Here is a 22020-nt window from a genome sequence, read left to right as displayed (position 1 = left end):
CAGATGTAACACAGTGTGGTCACATTCAATCATACCCTCGCTATTCCATTGATGTGATTGGCAGAAATGGTCAGAGACATCTGATAGGCTACAGAGAGTGTCCTTTTGAAAAAAATGCATTTCTGAATCAAACCGTGTACAAGAAAGTCTCAAAAATCCCAAAAATAAATGCAAGAATATTCACAAATAGCGAACACTTTGTAAATGCACATTTGCCAGTCTGTAGATAAATGTAACAGTGTTTACATTTGTGAGTCACGTGACATTTATATGTGAATTGTGTGAAACTCGCAAAATACGTTTGTGAGTCACGATTCCAACTCCATAAAGGGCCGTCATCCCAGTGGCCCTACAGGGCCCGGGTAGCACCAGACACCCAGCCTGGGTCAGGGCATGTTCAGCCCTAGGATGATAGGTTACCTTTTTTGTACAGGGTGTGAGTGAATAAGAATGGTAGAGAAGAGAAGATGAGAGAGCGAGTGAGTGCATAGGAATGGAGGAGAAGATGCGCAAGGGAGACAGAGTGACAGATGATGGGAGCAAAAAAGGAAATGCGGGAGAGGAAAAAGAGTGAACATGCTGAGAAAGGGAGAGTTGAAAAAAATAGGAACAAGAGTGTGTTGGGAGGAGAGAGAAGGAACGGGTGCAAGCGGGCAACTGAGTGACTGATTGCTTGATACGGAGAGGAAGGAGGGGAGGAAGAAGCAAGGCTCGCCTGGCACCGCGGATGTTTTAGTGCAGCTCGGGGAGGTTTATCTCAGTTCGGGTAATGGCTTTCCTTGTCCTTGAAGCCCCTTCTGGCTTCCTGTAGAGGGCTGGCAGGTTGCGCTGCCGCGGGAGAGAGCTGTCACCGCTGCTGGAACTGAATATTGTCCAGGACGGACTTCCAGGTCTGCCAAGGAGAAGATGGGGAGGGGGTGGTGGGGTGGTGGTGACTGGAGTGACGGGATACAGAGAGGTTTATAAGCACAAGGAAGTCTCTCTATCTGTGTGTGTGTGTGTAGGGGGGGGGGGGGGGGGGGGTGTTCTGAAGAGAGAGATAGAGATACTTCAAGGCCTGCCAGGGGAAAGATGGGTGGGGTATCTGTCCAGAGGAACGAGAGGGACAGGATGCAGAGAGCTGGGCAGGCATGAGAAAGTGTGCGTGTGCGTGTGTGTGTGAGAGAGAGAGAGAGAGAGAGAGAGAGTGAGTGTGCGTGGTGTGCGTAAATCTGAAGAGTGTTTTTTTTTATTTTTGTTTCTGCCTCGGCCACTCCTTTTAAAAACCCATTAGTGCTCTTACCACCCATTCGTTTTCACCCTCACCTCACCCCCCGTTCCTCAGCTTGAACAAGCTAGGGCCAACAGGGAGCCGGCAGCACTCATCAAATGAAGTGCCTGCATTTCCCCCTCCTGCCTTCAACACGATTAAAAGCCCCCATAACCACCCCGAGCAGATTAAAAGCCTCCTAGAACCTGGTCCCCGTCCCCATCCCCAAACTGGACCCGTTCTGGCGTGAGAGATCCGGGAAGTCTCTTGAGGTTGTGTTCCTGGACGGTTGTGGTGGAACTGGTTCTCCTCAGCTGTCAGAATGTTTTGCTGCTCAGACCGGCAGTAAGAGGCTGTGGCGGCCGGATGCACTTGACTTTATTACTGGCTGAATTATGACAGGAGGCTCTCTGCTCCGTGCTGCATGGTGATTTAACCTCTTCAGTATGAGACGTTCCTGCATTATCACACCACATCCATTAGAAGTGTTGTGCTCCTGGGGATGTGCTTATTTATTAGGTGTTAGCGGGCTACTTGCCGGCACGTTTCATCCAAGTGAAATGCCCATTCAGATTTGTCTCTCTGATTTGGCTAATGTATTTCGAATTAAACATGTAACAAAACGTTTAAACAGCGAAGAATAAAATAAATAGACTGAAGGGAGAAAATATGAGGAAGGTTTTAAGATGAACTACAACACCTAAGCTGAACTTACAGTAAAATGCATTTAGCACCAGTTTGGGCATCTGTTTTGCAAGAGTGTCAGCCATGCCAGAAGGCAGTGGCTATGGTGAGTGCTCACACTTTGCATTTATGTAGGAGATAGACTGAGCCTATTTAGAATGTTGTTACCTTGGCTGTCAATTATACTTGTACAGTCTTGCTATTTCCCAGCCAGTAGGTTCCATTGCAGTGGAATCCAGTGAATTCTTAATAGGCCCTATTGTGTCTGGTAAAGAGGGCGACCATGCGACAGCAGGTTTACAAAAACAGAGAAGTTTTCATGTGTTTTGGTCTTGCGTCCACATGACCGCAGGGTTTTCAGGGCCTGAAAACAGTATATTTTTGAAAAGGGGTTCCATAGTGGGTCGGGTTCCACTGAGCTTTTTGAAAACGATGACAACACAGCCCCAACTTTATCCAATCACCTTTCATTCTCAGTGAAGCTTCAGGCTGAGCTCCGCACTCCAAAGCCTCCTCCACGTCCTCAGTGGCAATGAATATAAAATCAATTTTTGATTGATACGCATAATGGTTGTCAGCCAATGTGTTATATTTATATGAGGAGGACGTAATCTATCGGACCCATCAGTGGCCAAAGCCTTTTCTGGGTTTGTTTGAAAGAAATTGACTTGCGGCCATGAAATTGCGGCAACTTTAAGCAGAGCATGTTCACTTCACTGGGGAGTTCTGTTCGACCAAGCCACATATTGGGGGAAAAAATATTTAAAGGATTTCTCTCATCTCGTAGTCTCAATAATAATCTCTAGTTGTAGGCTATAAATTGCAGCATAGGTTGTACAAGAAAAACAACCTAGCTAGCAAAATCGTTTTGCTTTTGTATTGACTCAACGTTGCAGTTCAGTAAACACTGAAATGAAATGCTGGGAACACCAGAAAATAGCCTGTAATAGTGTGACATGTGGGAATCTCTTGTTGAAGTTATATGAATAAAGGAAGTTAAACAGTAACCTTGGTGGCCGTCAACCTGTGCAAGTTAAGGTCAATGCTATAACCAGCCATCAGAATTCATTTTTGGTAGTATGTGAATGTTGTTCGATAGCATTTCATGGCGGTGAGGTTTTTTTTTTATGGTTTTGGAGCTGTTTGCATAAGATCAGCTGTTGACTGTTTTATTGTCCATTGTATTATCTGCCCTCTGACAATGACAGCCAGTGCTATGGTTCAGAGGGCAAAGATTTAAAACCTTACCGGCTCATGTTAGGGATCTAGAGTTGGGGATCTGTGAATACATTTGTTAAGCATTTATAGAAAATAACACTGTCAAATAAATATTTCATAGATGTGTGGGTATGTTGCATTTTTGATGCTTCCTTTGTCTCTGTGAGACTAGATAGTGTGTGTTCGTGTGTGTGTGTGTGTGTGTGTGTGTGTGTCTGTGTGTGTGTGTGTGTGTCTGTGTGTGTGTGTGTGTTTTCAGAGTGGCTATGTAAAGTGTTGTAGTGTGACAGAGCTACCAGGAATTTTGCAATTAAACACTGCATTTCCCATAGTGGTGGCTTTGCTGCCCTTCTCTTAACTACCTCGATTAGCACTAGACCGTGTTTTAGCCATTGTGCACAGTCAGCAAGAAAAGTCCTCATCTAAAGGCTTGTCTCAGCAAAGTGCCGTTGTTTTTCTGGTGGCAATATAGAAGGAAAACTAGTCGGTCGAGCCGGGAGTGAGAGTGGGGGATGAATGTGAACTGACACGTCCTTTTTGACCTTCTGCTTTGTGAGAGGCATGCCTGGCCCTTTTCAGATAAACGTCATGTCCACGGAAAGGTCGAGTGTGTGTGTCAGGCAGTACCATAAACATCAGCAATTGTGTGCCTGTGTGTCGTTGTGTCTTATCTACGCAAATGTCATGTGGGGTAACATTTGCAATTTCATTGTTTTATTGGTTAAAGCTAGGATGAATCCCGTCTACGTTTTATGCTGTGGAAAGGGCCGACACCCTCTTGTTGCCCAATGAAAAGCTTTGCGTTCAGCAAGGTGTAAATCCTACGCGAGTTGGCCTGCAAGCAAAGGGAGATGTAGCATGTGTGGGAGTCTTAGGCTTGCCCTGTCTTTGCAAAGGCTTTAGTTTAAGCCCTAACAATAGTTACTCTAACAGTGGCCATAGTGCAGTAGTGCCTATTGAGTTGAGTGCATTGAGTTCTCACCAACCTTGTTCTTTCTTTCTCCTCTGCAGCCGTTTGCATCTCAACAAGAAAACCCCTGACAAGCAGCCCTACAGTAAGCTAGCTGGGGTCTCGCTTCTCAAGCCACTCAAAGGGGTTGACCCTAACCTGGTCAACAACCTGGAGACGTTCTTCGAGTTGGACTACCCCAAGGTAAGAGGCCTTTGTCACGGTTTGTCTGTTTTCCCTGGGTCGACTCATCCATCTGTCAGTCATTATGTTTGCTAAGGTGACAGTCGTCCCCCCCCCCCAAGGGCAACACTACCTCCACACTACCATAACCAATAGCAGAGGTGTACACAACAGCAGGGGCATATATTCTCTGTAAAGGAAAAGACCATCCTTTGTAATCTTGAAGGTTTTCATACAGAAAACATAAAGGGAACAAATAGGGCACTTTTGCTCCTTTGTCATACACCATGAGACATATGGCTGCAAGCGGTCTCTCTGGGCTCGTGTCTGATGTGTTGGCCACAGGGAGCTTATATATATATATATATATATATATATATATATATATATATATATATATGTCAGCCGCGGTTGACTAGAGAGGCAGACATCGTCGTAGAGAAGAAAAACATGTGGGTGTTTTGACACACAAGGTAATTGTATAAAGTTTTGGGTGTCTGCACATGATGAATGAAGATGAAGGCATAAAGTATAGGGATGGGTATCGTTTGGAAAGCACCGAAATCTGCGTTGCATTTCGGTCCGGGTAGGTACCGGTTGTATTGGAACCGGTGCCATATTGGAACCGGTTCTCGGTACCCAACCCTAATAAAGTATGGGCTTGCCTGGTTGCCTGGCTGAAAAACAGAAGCACTGGGGTGACGTTGAATGCCACACTTGGCTCTCTAGCTGTTAGTCTTCTGTGAGCTTTTGCAAACATGTCAGTCTGGTAAGGTGGTTTGCCTTCAGTGGGCTTCAGCAATTGCTCCAAAGATGGCTAGATGCATGTGGCTGTCAGCTTGGGGGGGAATTGGGTTTACTTTTGGGTTTGGCTCCTTCCCGCTTGACACGTCGGAGCTTGATCTCTGGTTTTATGGTGACAAGCCAAAACATGGGACTCAAACGTGTGTGAAAAGCTAACGACAAACACACCCCATGCGTGCGGAAACACCATTTTTGCCATCATGCAAAGCACCCTGGGACAGGGTGTACGCAGTGTGTGTGTAGGCCTTCACACAGTCCTTTCTGATGGTGGAGGTTTTTCATTTGGGTGACGTCTCCTCCAGAGAAATTACTGGGAACTATTAGGAACACCAGAAGAGCTGAGTCATTATCATGGGCCAACATTCGCTTCTGCAAATGCTTTGTCAGCTTCTGTGTTCACTGTCAGTGCAGCGTTGATATTCTCTGTCTTGGTTGTTGAGTAAGTAATGTTAATAACTAATGTTGATAAATGATCATTAAGTTGTTAGTTATCGGAGATACTTCATGTGTTCACAACAGACAGGTCGTTTATTCATTACAGACACACACACACACACCTTACTTGTGTGCCAACGGTTAGATAGGCACTGTCCCTTTGTTTCCTGTCAGCTTCTATTTCCCAGCAGTCTAGTAATGTGTGTGTGTGTGTGTCTGCGTGTGTGTGTGTGTGTGTGTGTGTCTGCGCGGGTGTGTGTGTGCACACACAAGAAAGAGAGAGAATGAATGTGTGTCAATACCACATAATGACAAATCAATGTCTAAGAAAAACTGTGTGTGTGTGTGTGTCGGGGAGTGAGAACAAATGAATGTGAGCTTCAAGAAAAGCAGCTGATCAGCCAGCCTCTGGAATGTTGAATTTGGCAACTCATTACTGACCTGCCTTTACTGATCAATCTTTAGTCTTTTCTAATGAACTCAAGTGCTTTATCCTCACCATTGCAGTGGCCTATGAGACCTCACACTCACTTGAGCCTGGTGTGAGAAACCAGAGTGCAATTAGGACAAACTGTTTTGAAGTGAATTACTGATTCATTTTGGGTCAGTGGCTTTGGCATTTTCAGCATCAGAGTAATCGTGTTTTGAGCGGGGGGGTTTTCCCCATGTGTTTTTTTTTTTTTTTTTTCATGTCCACAAGGCAGATAAATGGTTTGCCCTGATTTTTCCTGGTGATTGTAAGCTACGTCTGTCTGGATCACAGAAGAGGAATTTGTCTTGTGAGAACATATAGTAGAGTTGGTCTATATAGGAATATCCGTGTCAGTGGAAATGGTTTTTATAATCAGGCAGAACACTAAAAGGGTGCAGTTTCCACTGAGTAGAGCTGTCACGTAAGTCATTGAGCCTAAACTAAATGTGAATGTGTTTATATTGCAAATATAAATATTACAATTAAATACAGTGATGGGAACATGGATGCACTGAAGAAATCTAACTGGATTTCTGGACATTGGATTGCATCTGTGGCAGTGTGACACTGAGTTTGTTGCCCTGTGATGGTGAAATGTGGTAGGAGAAGGTTAGGGGATAGGGGGTTTTGATGACATGAGCTCATATTAGTGTTGAGTGTGAGGGGATGGTTCCTCTGGTAACCGCTCCTGAATCGGCTAGTCTGGTGCATTTAACACTTCACTGGTAATCAGCTTCATCTGACCCTCTGAGTCATCATTTCCCGGATAGTGCTCAGTCACACACACACACACACACACACACACACACACACACACACACACACACACACACACACACACACACGCACAAACACACACACACACACACACACACACGCACAATCACACACACACACACACACACACATACACACACACACACACACACACTCTCTCTCACACGTTGATGCTGGATGCAGATCTGACGTGTAGATGCAGGAGGTCCAACCAGTGTCCCTAAGCGCTACTGTTGAGGCACCTGGCATGTTCTGCCACGCCTTCCCTGGCTTTCCAGCTGGTGTGTGTCTAGTGACTGGGTGACATCATCGCCCTGACCTTTCACCCCTCTTGCATGTCACACGTTCGACTACTGGCCTCAGAAGTCTGTCTTCGTTACTCACTACTCACCCATGACCTCCGGCCCTTGAATAGGACAGGCCAGTCTCTCCATGAAGTGTCTGTGGAGGAAACCTCGATGGGTAATTAGTAAGGGTTGGGCCCACACTTGGTGTATGGTAAAAGACTGGCATCACCACACGAGATTCCTCTTACGGTCAGTATATTAGTAACACTGTTAGCATGGCTTGCTTAATTGTTGCAGCAGGGCTGTGGCTGTCGTTTGGCTTTGTGACATTGGGCGCAGGTTACTCAAGAGTGGCTGTGTCAGTGGACAGAATGGGACTACATCCTTACAACTTGCTCTTGCACCATTTGTAAGTGTTTGACAATTCTCCTTTGAAACTGATAAAGATAACTTATGGAGTCGATTTAAACCATTCCAATTATGAAGCCATTTCAGCATTCTTAGCTTCTTGAAGTGTGCGTCCAGCAGCAGAAATCCATGCTGAGATTAATGAGGCCTCTCTCAGCTGTGGTAATTGTTATAAAGATTGGGGTCATCAGCCACCTCTTTTCTCTGAGGTGTAGGCAGAAGAGCTTCCCCACCCGTGACTTATGCTAGGGGCGTAATTGATGGTTGACTGGTCCTGTTAAACCGTAGCCCTGGAATACCTTCCACACTGGAATTCGGTCATGACATACATTTCACTCCGAGACCTACCCTTGAGCAGGTGGTGTTGCCTGAGCGAGCTCTGAATGTTGGCCTCCAGCTGCTGCAGGCTGTCGCTCCAACCAGCTAGTTTTAAAGCAGCACTGACGGCACCTGCTGCTTGAAAGAGATAACTTATTCGTCAAGACATATTTATCAGATAGAGTTTGTGTCACTTCCTGCGAACTGAAGAACAGCGGACCGCTAAAAATGCCACCGTCTGATGAAGCCACGGAGTGACTTTCAATTCCCCATTTTAGTACAGAGCCAACTTACAATTCTCTGTTGTTCGCTCAAGTCAGCAAAGGGTTTGGGACCACATGCAGTCTGGTTGTTTGTGAGGACTGAATGTGTACGTGCGTCTCTATGTTTGCTCCTCCCTCCTTGCTCAAAGCACCCATCCCGAACCAGCTTCAGTTTCTCTCAAAGAACAAAAAAAACAAAAAAACCCAGTGGGAATGCATCCTATACCAGTTGTTTTCAGGTCCCATAGATTTCCACCACAGCTTCCTCAGAGCCGGATCCAAGCAGTACACTCGTGACCAAGCCTCACCTCCAGTCCCCTTCACCGCACCCCAACCACCCAATCACGAGATGTGCACGCTGACAGGCTTTTAGGAGTAAAGCTACCCAACAACACCCCCCCCCCCCCCCCCAAATATCTCCATACAGAGTCAAAGTCTTCAGTCTGTTCCAGCACTACCAGACCCCTAAACCAGATCCAACTTTAACCTCTGATTACTCATGCCTTCCTCTTTGGCATTATTATTTAGGTACATTCCACAGAGTTCTCTTTGTCCCTTCCGGCTTCCCGGCTTCCCGACATTCTAGAACTCTTTGTGCTCTGTGATGACTGAGAGTTTGGGAACATTTTATCTGCCCAGTCCACCCAACTAATGATGATTGTGATTTTGATATCTGGTGTTTTGTAGATGAAAGTCTTCTGAGCAAATTGTGATGCTGCTCGCGACTGGCTTTTGTCCAGAAAATGTGTGTGTGTGTGTATATATCTTTGTCTCTCTCTTTCTCTCCCTCTCTTTCCCTCCTTCCTCCTCTCTCCTTCTTTACTCTCCCATTCATGTTTGCGTAACTGCTGAGAATTCCTCTGGAAAGGACTAATAGCCCACTCAGTTAATACAGCCCTGCCCCACACAGCCACTGCCATGATTAGATATCTTAGAGAAGAATAAGGCACTTTTGTCACCCGTGTGTGTGTGCGTGTGTGTGTGTGTGTGTGCGTGAGTGTGTTTGCGCTTGCTCTTAAACGTGTGTGCACTAGGGTAGCTCCTAAAGTACAATTTGACGTTCCCTATTTACTTACACACACACACATACACACACACACACACACACACACACACACACACACACACACAGACAACATAAACAAAAACAAAAACACATACACACACAACATAAACACACACACACACACAGACACACACACACACACACACACACACACACACACACACACACACACACACACACACACACATACATTGTTAGGGCCATGACACTATAGTTGACACTAAAAGAGTAACTTCTTCTCTCTAAGCTATTTCAAGCCTTTCACCTCTGTAGCATGTAGCCCATAAATCATCTCCACATTGCATAATACGGTAAATACTACCCTGCGAGCTTGTAACAATCGCAGCACATCTCACCAGCACAATCACCTCCACTTTGCTTTATCAAACAAGACTAGCCAGTCAGCAGAGCCCTCTGTCACCGGTGGCTCCAGCGCCAAATCAGCACACAGGCAGTCAACAGGCCGAGACATACACCAAACATGCTGACCCTGGACAGTGTTCATCCAGATGTTCCGCATCAGTCCTGAGGGACTTCTTTCCTCTTGTGCGGAGTTGTGTGGAGTTGTTGTGTGGAGTTGTTGTGCGGGGTGGTTGTGCGGGGTGGTTGTGCGGAGCAGACTGGTGCCACTCTCCTCAGCTGAAACCCAGCAGTCAGCAGGGGCTTCCCTCGCCTTCCCCAGCCTTGGAGCCAGTTCCACAGACACCACAGAAAAGCCAAGCATTTAGCAGATTCACATTAATCTTCAGCACACACACCCACACACACACACATGCTGGATCTACTACATGCTCAAGAATCAAGGACATGTACATTGCGTGTATATGTACATATCTTCATTCATCCACCACTCATTGTCTACTACTCTACTCTACTGTCTTTAATGTAGTCTAGTTGAAGTGTTGGAGCCATACTACACACACACACACACACACACACACACACTAACTACACATGTATACATACAATACACACACTCCTCACACATGCCTCTGTTACCCTCCCTGGGAACTCTGAAGTCCCACCACCTCTCTGGCTGCACAAAATAGGCCCTTTGTTGCTTCCCCGTGTTGTCATGGCAACGGCGTCACCTGGTCTGTGAGGGCAGGCTTGAGGAAGGCTAGAGGGTGGAGGAGGACCAGCAGTATCTGTTGCCAACCTGTTGGTCGTTTAAAGTGCTGCTTTTGTTCTCGCTTTGTTTTCAGTTCATACTCTCTCTCTCTCTCTAGCTCCCTCTTCCTCCTCCTATTCACCCATGCATTAGGGTCTTTTACACGTACACACAGGGACACAGACACAGATTCCGAGTGTGTTCCTCAAAAACCTGAAGTCGTGCTCAGCAGGCGGAAAATCCCGCCAAAGCTCGTTTAGCAGGTTCGCGTGCTCAGCAGCACAGGCACATGCAAACCAATACTCCAGCCTAACACGATTGGCATCTCGGCAGACGGCTGCTGCAGCGGCAGGAATCCAGCTTCGGGTTTCGTGTGGGACTCAGAAGCTGAGGCAGTGGGCGGATTGTATGGAGCAGATGTCGATGATGCTCGCTTGAAAGAGGAAGTGTTTCACAATCAGCTAGAAAACAATGGGGCTTGCATTTATGTGTGTGTGAGTGTGTGTGTGTCAATGTGAGTGTGTGTGTGTGTGTGTGCGTGCACGCGCAAGTTTTTGAGTGAATGAACGGACAGCTGTCTGCATCAGTTTGTTTGAAAGAGAGGGAGCTTTGTCGGCTGTTAGTTCCATATTGTCTGTGGTCTTTGATGCATCAGAGCAAAATAATTGGGGGTGGGGTGATGGTGTTGATGGAAACACACACACACATAACACGCGCACACACACACACACACACACACACACACACACACACACACACACAGACACACTAGCGCACAGCCCAGATAAAGGGCCTCATTGGAGGTTCACACAATAAGCCGCATTCACGGGTACAAGTACTCAAAATGAAACTGCGCCTTGGCTGGAGGGGCTAAAACTGAACTGTGAAAGACACCCTCGCTGCGACAGGCTGGCGTGAATGTGTTCGCCGCTGTCCACTTCTCCACCACAGATCAATGCGGCTTTGTCAAGTCAAAATGAACTTCCCTCCACCAGACATCAGCTTTTCCGAGATGAATTTGAATGCATCATTCAGGGTCAGTTTTAATCAATGTCTCTCTGTGTCTCTCTCTCTCTCTCTCTCCACAGTACGAGATTCTCCTCTGTGTTCAGGATCATGATGACCCTGCCATTGACGTGTGCAAGAAGCTCCTGGGCAAGTACCCCAACGTGGATGCCAGGTTATTCATAGGTTAGTACCTGCTTGACATCTTCCAGATTCTTACATTTACATCTGTCTATTAAGCAAAGACTGTCATCCAAAGGAACAGTCATTGGGCCTGTGTGCTTGTGTTTGAGCCCCTAGCATCAAACCCATGACCTTTAGGTTGTTTGCACATAGCTGAACCATTTGAGTCACAGGAAAACCACTAGTACTGTGTGTGTGTTTTTTTTTTCTCTCCAGAAAAGTTCACTTCAGGTCTTACATGCTTCATAAAAGATATGGGGAAAAAAGATGTTGAAATGTTAAAGTATGTGACTGTCGGCCTGTTTTGTCCCGTGAGGCTGCTGTATGTGGAATGCGTGCATGAAAGAGTGGTGGTTGTCAGGGCTGCCTTGTTTGCTTTTTGAAACCCGGGCTTCAGGAGAAGCCCCCTTTGGTTTGGGAGAAGAGGGGATTGGGGGGGGGTTTATGACTAAATGTGTCCGTTCCGAGAAGAGTCTCCCCTCCGAGAGCAAATATTGATTTGAGCTCATTAGAAACATCTGCTGCCTCGGCACCGCGTGTCCCCATGGGAATGTTTTAATTCGACGCACAGGGCCCCCGTGGTGCGCCGCATCTCCAACATATGTTGCCGTGGTGATGCTCGTCAGGGAGACGCCAGCATCCCCCTCCAGCTCTTGAGGGGACCAGGAGCAGAGATCAGAGAGCCGTGCAGAGAGAGAGTTGAGCTGAGATGTTGAGTCTAGCGCAAACTGCAAGCCCTGAAATGGTATATCTTTTGTCATATAAAATACACACTCTACAGGCTGTATATAGGGACTGTAATCTTGTGACAATATAGTTAGTAACGTGGAACTGTACCCTAAGTGTATTTTAATTTTAAAGCTGTACTTAAGTTAGACTGTGGCCTTCTGCTATACAATTGGACTGTGGTTTATCATTCCCCAAGGTTTACTGTATCGATGGACTAGATGTCTCTATCATAAGTTTGAATGGTGTGTTTGTATGGTAAGTAGATGTTTCTACTTAGTGCTGATGGCTCCCTGTGTTGACAGTGGAGTCCCAGATGAGTGTCAGGACAGATGTGCCATGCATGAGCTCTGAGGAAATGGGCGGCTTTTCAACAGCAAAGACCGCACACACGTCAGTGTGTGTGTGTGTGTGTGTGTGTGTATGTGTGTTGTGCGGGTGTGGGGCGGGTGTTCCATATTCATACAAACACACACCAACACCATTTTCCCTTCTCTTCTCTCTCCATCTCTCTCTCTCTTTCACTCAGTTCAATTCAGTGAGCTTTATTATCATGCATTGCGAAAACAAACACTTAACACTCAATTAAGCATAAGAGTTTGGCATAGACAGAAAACCAGTCATCATATACACACACAGACACTTCATTGAACATTACACAATAATTTGACAGACAGAAATAATTTATTATATCTTGCTCTCTCTCTCTCTCTCTCTCTCACACACACACACACACACACACACACACACACACACACACACACACACACACACACACACACACACACACACACACACTCACACACACACTCTCTCTCTCTCTCGATGACGTCTTCCCGTGATGGGAGTGGTTCGTGTGCCCTTGGCCCGTGTATTAACGGCACATGTCATCTTCATTACCCCCGGTGCGTTCCGCAGCGCTGCGGTGTATCGGTGATGGCTGCTCCGAGGCCGTCGACCTTGAGGCTCTCACCGGACACCGCTGCTCTGGGGAAAGGCCATGATTTCCAGGCCGGATCGTTCATGCAGCCCCATCGACGAGCATAAAAGGGGGGCTTTTGTTGTCGATCAATGAGGCTTTCATAAGCTGGATGAAAGCCACACTCGTTTGTGCAAGGACACACACACACACACACACACACACACACACACACACACACACACACACACACACACACACACAGTGTTGGGACGGGAGGAAGGAGGGGTAGGATTGCTGTTGCAGATCAATGCCGACTAGCATGACGAGTAAAACGTCCCTAAACACTCTCTCTGTCTCTTTCTCTCTTTCCATCCCTCCCTCTCCCTCCTGTCATTTATCTATGCTCCACTAATGTTATCCCTCTGTCCCTCCCCCTCTCTACTGTTTCTCGTGTGCAGGTGGAAAGAAAGTTGGCATCAATCCAAAAATCAACAACCTCATGCCCGGTTATGAGGGGGCAAAGTATGACTTGGTCTGGATCTGTGACAGTGGAATCCGAGGTATGAGACTCAGGAGACCCAGCCCAGTGACTGCTCTCCTTCTTTCATTCATTCATTCATTCATTCATTCATTTATTCTTTCTTTCTCTCTCTCTCTCTCTCTCTCACTCACTGTCTCACTCTCACATTTTCTCTCTCTCCCTCTCTCTCTCTCAAGATTTACTTTGTGTGTGATTTACTCTCCCCTTTCTCTCCTGCGGTGAGGACAGGGCCATGTTTCTGTCTTTGTGTGTGTGTGTGTGTGTGTGTGTGTGTGTGTGTGTGTGAGAGAGAGAGATAATGACCTCTTCTCTCCCCTCTCTGCTGTGTAGTGAAGCCAGACACACTCACAGACATGGCAATGCAGATGACTGAGAAGGTGGGGTTGGTCCACGGGCTCCCGTACGTCGCTGACAGACAAGGCTTTGCCGCTACACTGGAGCAGGTGAGAGGCCCTTACTGCCCATAAGCCTGTTCTTGTTTATTTCACATCTTTGTTTGTTTGTTCGTTTGGTTTTTACTTACTTCTTATTTTTACTCAGCCATTTTCTTTTTCTTCCTGCAAGACACACTGATAACAGCCATACCTTCTATGATGTCATTTGCAGACCTCTTGCGGTCTTTGGTTTGTCATTTTTTTTTCAACATCGCGTCAATACCCAGTTCTTTATGAGGCTATCGATTTTGAGGCTTTGACATGTGTTGCTGTTTGTGGTACTCGGGCCTGTAAGAGATCAGCTGCACTCACCTCTGCTCATTTAGGTTATGTTAAAAGAGGCAAGGCCTTTTCTTCCCCTGAAAGTAGACAGAGGCCCATGTGAGTATGTGGGGTATGGGGCTGAAGGGTGGATACTGACATAATAGACAAACAAAGAGGTTGAGAGCCTCGTGTCACTCCCTCTCCGAGAGAGGCAGGCCCGTGCACTGTGTGTGAGGAGAGTTGGGGTCGGAGGCTGAATGCCGACGTCACGAGCAAACATCGAGACGGGGTGGGGTGGGAGCACCACCTCTCTGTGTCATAGACAGAGGCCGATGGGGTCTGTAGGGTATGGGGCTAAGGGTGTGGGTCCAGAGGCTGAATAAACAAAGAGATAAGAAAGGGGACAGGCCACCACTCTTGCTCGTAGAGAGAGAGGCCCACGGGGCGTGCGAGGCTGGAGACTGGATCCTGGGGTGATCAGCAACAAGGAGATAACGTTGGGGAGAAGCAGTGCCCCACTCACTCCCATAGGCAGAGGCCTGTGAGGTCTGTAGGGCCTGGGTCTGAGGGCTGGAGGCAAGGTGGGGTCGATCCCTCATTCACTCTCATGGAGTAAAGCTCCTGCAGTCTGTTGGGCTTGAGTCTGAATGCTGGAAGCTACGTGCTAACATATAGTGACAGGGTCAGGAGCCTTCTCTCTTTCACTCGCTCCCTCTCATAGAGAAAGACCATAGAGGTCTGTAGGGTGTGGAGCTGAGTGCTGTATGCTGCTGTGGCAGTCAGACAAAGACATAAGTGGTGGTGGGACCATTGCCTCCCTGTCTCCCTCCCTCCCGAGCGTGACTTTGAGAGTTGTATAGGGTTGGATACTGCCTGCTAGACGGTGGGTGCTGACATCATGGCTAAGCACAGAGATGATCAATAAGGGCATAGAGTTTGCCTCAGCCGCTCCCATGGACTGCAGTGGGGCTCATTCTGTTGCCACTGGAAACATTTTAGGCCTTGGCAGGGAAAGAGGACACCTCAATTGTGTGTGTGTGTGTGTGTGTGTGTGTGTGTGTGTTTGGCTCCCTTCCAGTTCCTTGCCACAGGGACACTACTGACGAGTCAGTACAGTGTTTGTACAATACTGGATTTGCCGGTTTATACACACACGCGCGCACACACACACAGACACGTGTGCACACACACACACTTTTCCCAGGTCTCTTCTCTGACCTAGAGTGCATTGCTCCTCTTAGTCGCTTCACCTTTTAACCTAAACCGACCCTTCACCCACCATTGTTTACGTGCCCTCATGAAGGAGTTCACTCTGAGTCGACACGGGACCAGTGCCTTTTCCTCTTAAAAAGCTTCTGTCATCTACATACTCAAAGGAGAAGTGTGTGTTTTCCCTCGCCACATTGCAAGCTAGTCGAGGGATCCGGGGGATTGGCAGATGTTCTCTCATGTGAGCCTGTAGCTGATGTGTTTGTGTTGATGCGAGTGGAGGGATATACAACGGTGTGTTTGTGTTGTGCTTAAGTTTCTTCATCATCATTAGGAGGAGGATGAAGAGACTGCTATCCCTTTCTACTCCTCTCTTGTATGTTTCATCATGTGTGTATGTGTGTGTGTGTGAGAGAAACAGTTCACACCAAAGGTGTGAGGAAACCACTGCAGAGACAAGTTGCAGTGAGAAGCAATCATTGCAGCGCATTGCAAGCCGTTTGATGCATTTGCGAAAGATTTGTACGTCAAAACGCACTTGCAAGGTATGCCTGTGCCTCACGGCTTTTGTGACATGTTTTCACTCAGTCAGTCAAGACATGGCATCAGAGGAGAGACAGAGAACAACTTATCAACTCAGTTTGAAGAACACCAGTGTCTGCACATCATCAGTCAAAAGGCACTCGCTAACAAAGTCACAAAAACAAACGTCATTCAACTGACTGTTGGAAGTCAGTTAGTTGGTTAATTTTGCTGGGTCATATCTGACTACAACGAGTGACGTAACAAAGGCGTTGATAAGGAAATGTTGGTGCTGTTGCAAGCAGTCGCAGTGGTGTGAACCCTCTGATTTTAGGCTAGGCAAAGTAAGTGTACTGGAAGAACATAATCATATGGAATATAGGTGCCACAACTCACAGTTTAGACAGGTACTCCTGTAGCAAGCAAATCAGTGAAGCAAATCAGTGTTCATAGGCCCGATAAAACAAGAACGTTTTGAGCCTTGATTTAAAAGTAGCAACATTTGGGGTGTTTCTGGGAGTTTGTTCCAGGAATAAGAAGCAAAATATTTGAATGATGCTTTACCATGTTTTGTCTTAGGTCTATAAACAGTTAGCAGTCCCTTTCCAGAAAAGCTTTAGAAAGCTTTGTTGAGGCAAGTTACTGGTTTCAAGTAGTTGCAGCTCGTCTTGTCGTGAATTTTTGGCCTGAACTGGCCTTAATAGTCATACTTCAATGTCTTTGTGTGTGTGTGTGTGTGTGTGTTTCCTCTCAGGTATACTTTGGGACATCACACCCACGCTCCTACATCTCTGCCAATGTGATGGGGATCAAGTGTGTGACGGGCATGTCGTGCCTCATGCGCAAGGACATCCTGGACCAGGCTGGCGGGCTCATCGCTTTCGCCCAGTACATCGCAGAGGATTACTTCATGGCCAAAGCCATCGCCGACAGGTGAGAAGATGAAACCAAACCTCAACTGTTTGTGTGTGTGTGTGTGTGTGTTTGCTAGAATGTGCATGTGTGTGTGTGTTAATGTGTGTTGTTACAGAAGTGTACCTGTTTGTGTGTGTGTGTGTCTGTGTTTGAGTGTGTGTCTCGGTATGTGTGTGGGTGTGTATGTGTGTGTGTGTGTGTATACTGATGTGTTGCTCCATAAGTAACACATGTGTCATAGGTGCTGAGATTAATTAAAGAGGCTGTGGATAAATATGTATTTAATATTCACCTAATGTTTAATGAATTAATGAATTACACAACGCTTCTCAGGCAAAACACTTTGCTGAACTCAAAAGTGGATGTTAGAGTAAGAAAGGCCTCACACAGTCACGTCACATGCTTATCGCTACCTAAACCCAGCGCGTGGCCTCTCCTGTAATCAAGGATCAGAATGTGCTATGGAATGCCACACGCAACAACATTCACATGCCATGGAAGGAAACGTACTGAATAACTGCAAGTCACCTAGACTTGTGGTGGTGTGTTTTTAGGAAGCCGGTGTATAGCCTGACCAAATAGAATGAGTCCTGTGACTGTTAAACACACAGCCGGGGTTTTCCCTGTATTAGTTCAGCTTTTGGTTCCTCTGTTCTGGCTGCGCTGTGTTGAGCAATGCAGTTGAGGTTACATTTTTAGAGAGAGAGAGAGAGCGCGAGTGTATATGTGTGTGTGTGTGTATGTGTGTGTGTGTGTGTGTTACTGACAGTCTCAACAGAGCTGTTGTGCGTCTCCAGCAGAGCGTGAAATGCCTGCATGTCTCCCCTCATCTCCTCCTCTCCTCTTGTCCCCTCCTCTTCTCTTTCCTCCCTCTTTCTCTTTTGCAGAGGATGGAAATTCTCCATGGCAACCCAGGTAGCCATGCAGAACTCGGGCTCATACTCCATTGCACAATTCCAGTCCCGCATGATCAGGTAGAGATATTGTGGCTGGCCGCACACGCACACACTCACACACACCCACACACGTTATCTCACTTGCCATAGTAGTGGAACGTATCTTGTGATCTTTCACTCCCATTGTTTTTGCTCTGCCCCATGCAACTTCTTCTACTGGAGACCAGTATTCCTTTGAAAGCTGACCTCAGAATGTTCCACTTTTGTGTCTGTGAAGGCCACTTAGGAATGTGTCGTGTTTAGCCAGAGGCACACCAAATTGACATCATAGTGGGGACGAAGGCCGACTGTTGCGTCGCCTCACGGTTTCGTAATATAGATACTTCTAGTCGAGAATATGTGTGATATATGCAAATAGACCAGCGTTGTCAGCCTTTAGTCTTTTGGCTGTGGAAAAGAACGGAAGAAACCGCACTAAATGGGTGAAATCATTGACAGTGACAGGCTCAAGGGGCTTTCCTGAACCTCTGTCGAGAGATAAAGGTTAATGAAACCTCTAAGTTTAAAACATTTCACTTGGCTCTTTCCTGGCCAGTGTGAGGAACTTATCGGTCCAATCTGAACAGAGAGAGTGATCTCTCTTACTGATAGTCTCTGGTACCGATTTAACATGCACAACATTGGCCGACCATCTGCCTGGTGTGTCACGTTCTTTAGGTTCAGCTATCAAACATGTTCTCTCCCTTGACCTTTACCCTCTGACTCTTGCCCCTCTGACCTCCCCTCTTAACCCCACAGGTGGGCGAAGCTTCGCATCAACATGCTGCCGGCCACCATCATCGAGCCCATCTCAGAGTGTTTTGTGGCCAGCCTGATAATCGGCTGGGCCGCCCACCACGTCTTCCGCTGGGACATCATGGTCTTCTTCATGTGCCACTGCCTCGCCTGGTTCATCTCTGACTACATCCAGCTACGGGGAGTCCAGGTACTTCAGCACCACCCAAGGATCTGTCAGTACACAGCAGACCAGATATGTAGATGGATAGATTTATAGGTGTATGGCTAAAGTGACTTCATTCTCAACAGGGTAGAACATTGCTTTTGGCTTCAACATAACTACCAATGGATTATACAAAAGACAATTGTGAACACAGAAACAGACGATCATAAAAACCTCAATCTCTCTCTCTCTTTCTCTCTCTCTCTCTCTCTCTCTCTCTCTCTCTCTCTCTCTCTCTCTCTCAATCTCTCCTTCCTCCCTCCTTCTGTATCAGGGTGGGCCGCCATCTTTCTCTAAGCTGGACTATGCGGTGGCTTGGTTCATCAGGGAGTCCATGGCCATCCAGATCTTCCTGTCGGCGCTGTGGGATCCCACCATCAGCTGGCGGACCGGTCGGTATCGGCTCCGCTGCGGAGGCACGGCCGAGGAGATCCTGGACGTATAACACCTCCCCACCAATCACCAACACCACCACCGATTCCCCCCCCCCCCATACACACACACACAGCCCGAGGGTTGGGTGAGGGGCGGGGGGAGAGACTAGCCACAAACACACATACACACACACACACACACACACACACACACACACACACACACACACACACACACACACACACACACTATGGTACCCACAGAGTGTGAGTGAGGAGCAGAGAAGAAAAGAGAGGGCAAAACAATCTTTGAAGAAAGAGGAAGGGGATAAAGGAGATGTGGTTTAAAGATGGACAAAGAACTCTGCAATTCCTTTGTGTGTGAGTGTGTTGTTTTTTCCCCTAAATTTTTTTTTTAAATGTTACAAAAAGTATCAGTAAGCCCAAGAGAGCCTTTTTGTGTGAGTGAGCACTTTTTGCTTTTGTTGTTGTTCTGTATTTGTTTTGTTTTTGTTTATTTCATGCTTTGTGGGTGTTGTGAGATGACGATGACAACGTGCCCTGTCTCTTTGCAAATGAGCCAACAGTGAGAGTGTATGGAAACACAGGTGTAGCAATTGAGATTGGGGTGGGGGGGTGGGGTGGATGGGGTCAGCCATGGGTGCAGATTAGACTGGAGATTGGGCACTGGCAATGATCATCCTCACCAGGCGCTTCAGCACTTACCAAGATGAAAATAACATTATAGCTGTAACAACCGCTAGTTTTGTAGTCAGGAAAAACACTGTAGGCTGTATAATCCCATTTTCCCATAGTCCCATAGTCCCAAGACTGTTTTGACTTATGTCTTACTATGGTGAGAATGTGTAGCCTTCACCATAGCCTGGAGTCGTAGGATGGTATTGTTATTGTGAGGAAACTATACACTGGGTCCATAGACTGGTCCAGAAGGCGTGTGGAAACGGAAGGTGTCGTCTTTGTTTTTAAGCCAGGGACTGCTAAACGCACGAGATGTTTTCACGCTCTATGGTCCACTTTTTTAACAGAGCAATATTTTGCTGTCATATAGTAAGATTAATATCTTTTTTCGTCAGATATTGTAGACAGGCTTTCTTTTCAGAGAGAGAGAGAGAGAGAGAGATAGTGCTAAAGTGGACAAGGAACAGAAAGAAAAAAGGACAGAGCTCAACAGGCTCTTGTTTATGCCTTTAAACTTTTATTTTGATTTTGGTGGCGTGTTCACCTGCCCCTAGGCTGTCTGCCTCCTTTTTTTTACTCTTATTCCTCCATTCTCTATCTCTCTCTCTCTTTCTCATTTTCTGAGCTCTGTTGAGAACTGCTGAGCTCGTACTACCTCCCCATGAATCCCTGACGCTCTACCAACCTCTGTGACATCTTTGTGCGACACACCAGGCCTGTAATGAAGGGATATGCCTCTGTTTCTTTTTGATCTTCTGCCTCAGAGGGCACAACCCCCCCCCCCCCCCCAACATTGTGGACCACTCCTCAGGAGATCACCCTGCCCCGCCCCCGCCCACAGAGCTTCTGTCTCCTCCCTGCTTCTGGCTTGAAAAACAATCAGATTTTTTTTCTTCTTTTTTTTGGTTTGATGCACGTGTGTGTGTGCTGTTGAACATGTGCCACACCTGTTCTTCCAGGTAATTTGACTTCCGCCAGCCCGGTCCAAATGTTTCAGTCGTTCCTTGGCCTTTCACATTTCAAATCCCCGATGACTTAGTCAGGAGACCTTTACAGAGGTGCATATCTATGGCTCTTATGAAAATCCAATTTTTTTCTTAGTGCTCTGCAGTTGTAAGAGCTCAGACAGTATTTCAATGTTAAGTTAAAATGACTGGCGATGCAGATTTTGTAAAGTAGTACACTCATTAATAATTAAATTATTTCAAAAATGCTCTCTGGAGACATTTCAGAAAGTCTGTTCAGGAGAAGGCGTGGTATCTATTTGAGGTCACAGAATGCTCAGCAGTAAGATTTAAACTCATGCAGCTCGCTGAACTGTCAAAACCCTCTTTCATCAAAAAAAAGATTTCGCGAAAACTGAAACTAGTAACTATGCTAACTATGCTCCTCAAGCAACGTGCCAGACTAGAATATTGTGAAGCTTAGCAAAGTTTATTAGCCACCCCGGTCAGAGGCTAACTAACCAGCCTACATTCTCCTCATACCGACATCTCCCTCTACGCTTGACCTCTCTTTGTGCTCGGAATGTCTGGTTTCCCAACTCTCTATCCAGGAACAGTGATTATTAACAATCCAACCAGACATCTCTGTCCACAGTGAGGGTTGCAATGCTGAGATTACACATTTGAATTCAAATACGATTTTTAGATTGGGTCTGTATTGAGATTGAGTTGAGGATAGCTGCTACGCATTCTGAAATGAGACCCCTGTGGAGGTATGTGAATGTAAAACCTCACAGGAGTTAAGAAACAATCGCAGGTCATTTTGACTTCTTTGAAAGCTAACTGCTAAAGGAACTCGGAATCTCCTCGTGCTTCAAGCGCCGCTTCTGAGGTGCATTTCTGAACACCTGTCCGAATGGGTTTGTTGAGAGCCAACTTCAAGCCTGAGGTAACTCGCTATTCCTCGTTTAAGAAAAAGCCAGCATTATACTTATATATATATATATATGTATATGTATATATATATATATATATATATGTATATATATAATATATCTGGCAGATATCCAACGGAGAGTCATACTTCCTCTGGATCGGAGAGGGATTTGTATTTAATCAGTGCTAGTGAGGCTCTACCGGTGCCTCCAGCGCTACGACCAGA

At 46.6% G+C, this 22020-nt stretch overlaps 1 protein-coding gene across 1 annotated transcript; it reads left to right on the top strand.

Annotated features, from left to right (window-relative positions):
• Positions 1–3902: 3902 nt before the first annotated feature.
• On the top strand, positions 3903–19459 carry ugcg (UDP-glucose ceramide glucosyltransferase; the record flags this gene model as incomplete). The annotated part of the gene is made up of 8 exons (XM_031577556.1): positions 3903–4304; positions 11313–11415; positions 13519–13620; positions 13932–14044; positions 16785–16963; positions 17833–17919; positions 18640–18826; positions 19116–19459. Coding segments are annotated over 8 exons (1344 nt in total), but the record flags the coding sequence as incomplete, so codon positions are not given.
• Between the last annotated feature and the right edge of the window lie 2561 nt (positions 19460–22020).

The sequence above is a fragment of the Clupea harengus genome, chromosome 12 (assembly GCF_900700415.2).
Source record: "Clupea harengus chromosome 12, Ch_v2.0.2, whole genome shotgun sequence".
NCBI classification, from domain to species: domain Eukaryota; kingdom Metazoa; phylum Chordata; class Actinopteri; order Clupeiformes; family Clupeidae; genus Clupea; species Clupea harengus.
Note: the sequence above shows the minus strand (reverse complement) of the source record. Positions and strands in the feature narration are given on the sequence as shown.